The 6,009-nt window shown below is 35.2% G+C and overlaps 1 protein-coding gene across 2 annotated transcripts in view; it reads right to left on the reverse strand.

Annotated features, from left to right (window-relative positions):
• Window positions 1-5,821, reverse strand: part of AGL (amylo-alpha-1,6-glucosidase and 4-alpha-glucanotransferase) — a 79,439-nt gene extending 73,618 nt beyond the window's left edge. For both annotated transcript variants that reach the window (XM_019919868.3, XM_073810504.1), the window contains exons 1-2: window positions 5,683-5,821; window positions 4,995-5,144 (exon numbers count right to left, since the gene is read on the reverse strand). In XM_019919868.3, coding sequence (XP_019775427.2) covers window positions 4,995-5,076 — 82 coding nt within the window. In that variant the 5' untranslated portion in view covers window positions 5,077-5,144; window positions 5,683-5,821. The remainder of the gene's footprint in view (window positions 1-4,994; window positions 5,145-5,682) is intronic.
• Window positions 5,822-6,009: the final 188 nt, after the last annotated feature.

The following is a 6,009-nucleotide window of genomic DNA, read 5'->3' on the forward strand; positions in this document are numbered from 1 at the left end:
TAGCCATCTGAGCACAACTAAATAACCTGTCCCTTGTTCAGCTTATACAAATATTGTTTTTATAATTACACAAGGATTCAGAGAACTTGTAGAACAAAGGTTGAAACTCATCCAAAACCTCTAAAACAGTATTTGGATCAGTGGTCTACCTTCAGAAAAAAAATTACAAGTAGTCTCCAAATTTGAATATTTATTTATATAATATACATGTATGATAATTTAATAGATCATGTAATTTATAAAACACAAAAATAAGAATAAGATGTAAATAAAATAAACAATATTTTAAATAATTAATTTTATTTACTAATTAATGGAACAAATCTTTTGGCTCTCACTGAAAGTTAATATTGGTAATATCTGTCATGAAAGTAATGTGATTAAATAAATTTCATTAATTTTAAAAGTCTTGGTTTAATATTGTCTGATAAAGTAATTTAAAGATTCCAAGTCCTATTTATTTTGATACTTGATTTAATGACCTCAGATTTGAAAAAAATACGACATAAAGATACCCAAATCCCAATGGATAAAGTTCTTGGTAGGTATGTTTACTAGTCCATGACCTTAACTTTTCAATTCCATTCATCAGTTATGTAAATATTTTTGTTGAAATGTGCTAGTAAATATAAATATTTTCCTTGACATACATCAATTGCTTTTACAAGCTAAAGAGAAGATGTCCCATTTTATATATTGAAGAGATGATCTGAAAACCAACTGAAATTCTTTATTCGGTAGATTTCAAACAGATTAGAAAACTTTGTTATCAACTTTTAAAAGTGAGCAGATATTCATTTATATGGGTAAAATCATATGATGAAAGTGTTACTAAAAATACATATTCAAAATGCTCTCCCTGAAGCAAGGGTTGGCAAACTATACCCTCTTTCTGTAAATAAAGTTTTATTGGAACAGTCACACCATTTATTTACGTATTGTCTATGGCTGCTTTCATAGTACAATGGCAGAGCTGAGTAGCTGCAACAGAAAGCATATGGCCTGCAAAGCTGAAAATACTTGCTATCTGAACCTTTACAGGAAAAAAATGTGTTGAACTCTGCTCTACAGCATCAATTCCCAACAAAAGCAGTTTACTTTCACACTCATGTTTACCTCAGAGTTAGATTGTGTTTATTTTTTCTGATAATATTTTCTAAGTATACTATAGAAAAAGCTGTGTGTCATTTCTGAAAAGGACAAAACTCAAACAGCAAATTTCAAACACTTTCTAACTCATCTTTAAGTTTGACAACCTCTTGAGGTAAAAGAGGCATGTACGGTTACACTACCTCTCATTACAAAGTATTGTAAAGATGCTACTATTTAAGATAATATAGCTTGTATATCTACTTAACCTGGTTTAGGTAAAAGTGTAATTCATGGCAACATAATGCAAGCAAACCAGTGCAGTATGACTGTCAACCTCTTCTAGACCTATAATCACCACTCTTTCCTCAGAATATATCTTTTTTATTATTAACGCATCTGACGTACAAACTGAGAGCATCAATATCAATTCATATATTAGCAAAATTTAATTACTTTAATTAAAATAGAATTTTTTTTTTGGTAGTGTTGTGCAGCTTGTGGGCTGTTAGTTCCCCAACCAGGGATCGAACCCAGGCCCTTGGCAGTGAGAACACAGAGTCCTAACCCCTGGACCACCAGGAAATTCCCCTTAGTTGACTTTAAAAATCAAAAATAGATAGGTAGATATGTAGACAGAAAGAAAGAAAGAGAGAAAAGAAAGAGAAATAAATCCTATTCTTTCTATATCCCAATAGACAGGTCAGTGCATACCCCCAAGGGTATATATATATATAGCCACTCTGTAGACCTCTAATCCATATCCCTGAAACTAAAATTTTTATATACAGTAAATGAAACATCAGAATACCTAGAGTGTATCAGCTTCCATAATTAATTGCTCGGTTTGCTAAAATTAGCTTAGCACAGCAGCAGATGGTGTGTTTATCTTATTCCTCATACACACGGAATACTTTACTCAGATTAGCCATTTCCCTCTTGCAGGCAATTAAACTGGCAAGACGAGTGATTAAACTATTACTGTAAACTAAGTTTTTCTACCCCATTCCCTCCACTCAATCTATATAAACTTGACTCCTAATCAAGGAATCTTTATAAATATTTTCTTTTAAAAAAATAGAAATTGTAATTTGACCAACCTATATAAAAAATGGAAGAATTCCAGGTTTAGGGAATAATGATTTTATTCATTATTTGCCACTAAAAGAGATAGGAAATACAGGGCCAGGCTATCATTTGGCTAGAAAAGATAATTATGCAGTCTTGTACTTGTTAAATTAGAAGAGTCTATAGAGATATTAGCCTTGAAAATGCACAGGAATCATTTCTTAGGGAAAAGTGAAAAGGAAGGCAAAATGAAGAAGGGCTTGGTGAAAGAACCAAAAATTGCCAGAGCTTTTCTTTACACCTAATTGGTCACCAAGTCTTATGAATTTTAAAATGTCTCATACTCTGTCCCTTTTTTTTTCAACCCTGATGTAGTTAAACCAGACATGTTTTTAAAATAGCCTTCTCCATGATTTCTTGTCTCCAATGTCCCTTCTCTTCATCTTTCACAGTATAATTGTCTTCTAAAATAATACAATGACATCATTACTGCACGAAAAAAATTCGACATGTTCTCATTTATATCATTTGGATGAATTTACTGGCTTTAACCAGAGTTACAGAGTCACCATATTCTTATTTTATAAACCCTTCAGAGTTCCCTCTTCAAATAGCCTGGCTAGCTTTAAATGGCACTTTAGTAATCAACCAGCAAGGATTTATTAGCTGTTGTACACTGCATTAGGTTTGTAATAATTTCTATCTTCACAGATCTTAAACTCCAGTTGGACACTATAAGCTTTTAGACACTGCTACATTCTTAAGCACTTAACTGTTCTATGCCCATTGAGTAAAAATTTGTTATTAAGATAATAACAAATTACTTCATGGAGTAGGTGGAATTTTAGCTGAAGGCTGAGAGGGAGGCAACACATAAAATGATAGTAAAGGGATTTAATAGATATACAGGAATCTGACAGGAGTGGAGGTGTAACAACAGGCATGAGAAAAGCCACTGGGGAGGGAATTAACAAGGGAACTAGAAAGATATAGGACACCAATAATGAGGAACAATGAGATAAAATCTTGGCTAAGGAAGGCAGATTATAGACATTATAGAATGTCCTGGAAGCCAGGCAGAGGTGTTTAAATTTGACCTTATAAACACCAATTAATAAAAAGAGAAGAGATGGCATAAGAAGATTATTTCAGCATCCATATTCAGGCATATGGAAGAGACAGGCAGGCAAGAGGAGACATCTGGAAAGAAATTATAGGGCTTAAAAAGAGACTTCAGTTAAAGAGAAAAAATCATCAAAGAATAGTACAAAGTTTCTAGCCTTGGAAACTATGAAAATGGAAAAGTAAACAGGGAAGCTGAGAAATAAAGAACATTTGAGAATTTTGAGATGGTTTTGGACATGTTAAATTTAAGCAAATCTGACTGGAGCTATCCTAAGGCTCTTCCATAGCATGATGCTAGGATGAAGCCAAGAATCGATGGTGAGAATAGACAGCTATAGCGATCTAGCAATGCTTTATATCTATTTAGGGCTTTAAAGCCATTTATTATTCATTTTGAGCCTCAAAACTCAGGAAAGTAGAAAACCAGAAATTAATACCTTCATATCACAAATAAATTAATGTTTAGAATTAATGTGACTTGCCCAAAGTCAAACAATTTGTTAGCAGCAGAGCCAGGAAAATTCTAGTTCCCTACTCTTGCCATTACACTCGCTTGCTTCCAAGAAGCAAGCAAAACTCAAGGTCTTTCTTCCAAAAGGAGTCATCAGTATGGAGGCAACAGCTGAGGCCATGAGAATGTATACTTCTTTGAGGGCAGGAGAACAGAAAAAGAAAGGATTCCTTGCAGATATACACAATTAAAATGTGGAAGAAGAGAGCTCAGCAAAAGACACCACCAAGTTGACAGGAATACTTAAGAGTGTAGGAAAAAAAATTAAAACCAGAAAACTGCAGAGTCAGGAAAGCCTAAGCACTCAGTGATCTTAAATGCTGAAGTTGGAAGAAGATAAAGATTTGGCATGGAGGAAACACATTTGATGGACGAAATTTTTTTTTAAAATTTAGCTCTTGAGAAATTCAGGGAAAAAAGAATTCTTCAAATGTTTACTACTATCAACATTCATTTGGTACAATAATAAAGGGGATTGTATTTTATTTTTCATACATTAAACTTCTATTGACTACTTCACAAGTTATATTAACATAAATGAGTGTGAAATGCTTTTTTTAATGCTGAAAAATATAAAGTCTAAGAAAATAAAGCATCTATTTGATAAGTCTTATAGAAATATAATTTGATCTTTTAAATCACAGCTCAAATATATTTCAACACAACCTGATCAGTTATTTCACTTTTTCAGCAAAAAAATATTTTCAGCTTTTTTACCTTCTCCATAGTTGAGAGGCTTTTGACAAACATAAATAATAGTTTACTTTTTGCTGTGATCTAGTTTACTAATTCAAATGTCTGGTAAAGGAAAAGAGCGAGAGCTATAAAAAAGCAAAACTACAGATATACCCAAAGTAAAATTACTTATGAAGCAATTTCCCAAGTTTTAATAGTAAATGCTAATGGAAATAATACGGTCAATCTTCCGATTATAAATGCAACTTCTGTCTTAAGTAGAAGTTAGAATGCAAAGTAAAGTGAACAATTTTATTCTCATTCTAACATGACAGATATAAATAAAACATTTTCAACTAAAATTCACTTTCATTAGTGATATTGTTTAGAACACAGCAACGTCTTCGCACAAATCAGGTTTAGAAAGGTCCTTGGAAATGATGTCTAAAAGTTAAAAGAAATTTTAACATGACTATGAATTAAAAATGTAAAAGACACAGAGCTAATCAAATGACTTACTACTGACCTTGTTCAAGTCTGAAGAGGGTCTTTTCCAGCTTTTCCATTTCGTTCAGAAGTAAAATCCTAATCTGTTTACTGTGTCCCATTTTGGCTTCTAGAGGATTTGAAATCTTTCAGAAGAATGAAAAGAACTCCGAAATCGAATGAGGTACCCCTACGAAACAAAAAAGGAATCAAGATAAAGAAAATAACTGTACCTTAGATTCTCTAAGGCTGACAGCCACACTTACATGTTCAAAATGTGTTTTAACCCTAGCAGAGCAACGAGAAAGAATGAATCTTATACATAAGATCAGAAAAAGCAAATTGATAGTTGTTTCCTCCCTTCGAGCACAAGACCGAAGCAAAAATTACAGTTTAAAAAAATGAAGTATTTTTACATAATCAATACATTTTGGAAAGCCTGGAGCTGGGTGGGGGGGGATGGGGTAAAATTCCCAGTCCCAAGCCAACCGGCTTCAAAGACTTTCATATGGCACTTCTGCTTACAAGAGATTAGCCTGCTCAAAGATAACAGGTGGGAGATCTCCCCATTCCCAAATTCGGGTCGGAAGCCACCAATGGGGAGATGAGAACAGAAGGAAGCAGTTGTTGTCCCTAGAATAGCTGCCGTGGACATAGAACGTACATACAGAGCTATAGATAGAAGGAACGCATTTCCCCGGGACGCCGGCGGCATTCCTAGCACTTACACCGAGCAAGTTATACGTGCCGCTTCTGGGACACTGCAGGGCCCGCGACTCTGTTGTTAAAACAGTCGGGGGAGGAGACGCAAAGGAAAGTTAAAGGGAAAAGGCAGGCTGCCCAGGCGCAGAAAGAAGCCGCCGACGAGGAGGGCCGGGCGCCGTGAAGGGCAAAGAGAGGGGCGGCGGCAGCCGAGGCAGGGCCGAGGCCGCTGTGTGAGTGACAGAAAGCTTCTCCGTGACTCCGCCTCGCGCCGGTCCCCGAGAAGCCCCTCGATCCCCACTGGGCCTCGAGAGCACACAGCCTGGGTGGGAGCTGACAAGTCCCTTCGCCCA

Source organism: Tursiops truncatus, chromosome 1, assembly GCF_011762595.2.
Source record: "Tursiops truncatus isolate mTurTru1 chromosome 1, mTurTru1.mat.Y, whole genome shotgun sequence".
NCBI classification, from domain to species: Eukaryota; Metazoa; Chordata; class Mammalia; order Artiodactyla; family Delphinidae; genus Tursiops; species Tursiops truncatus.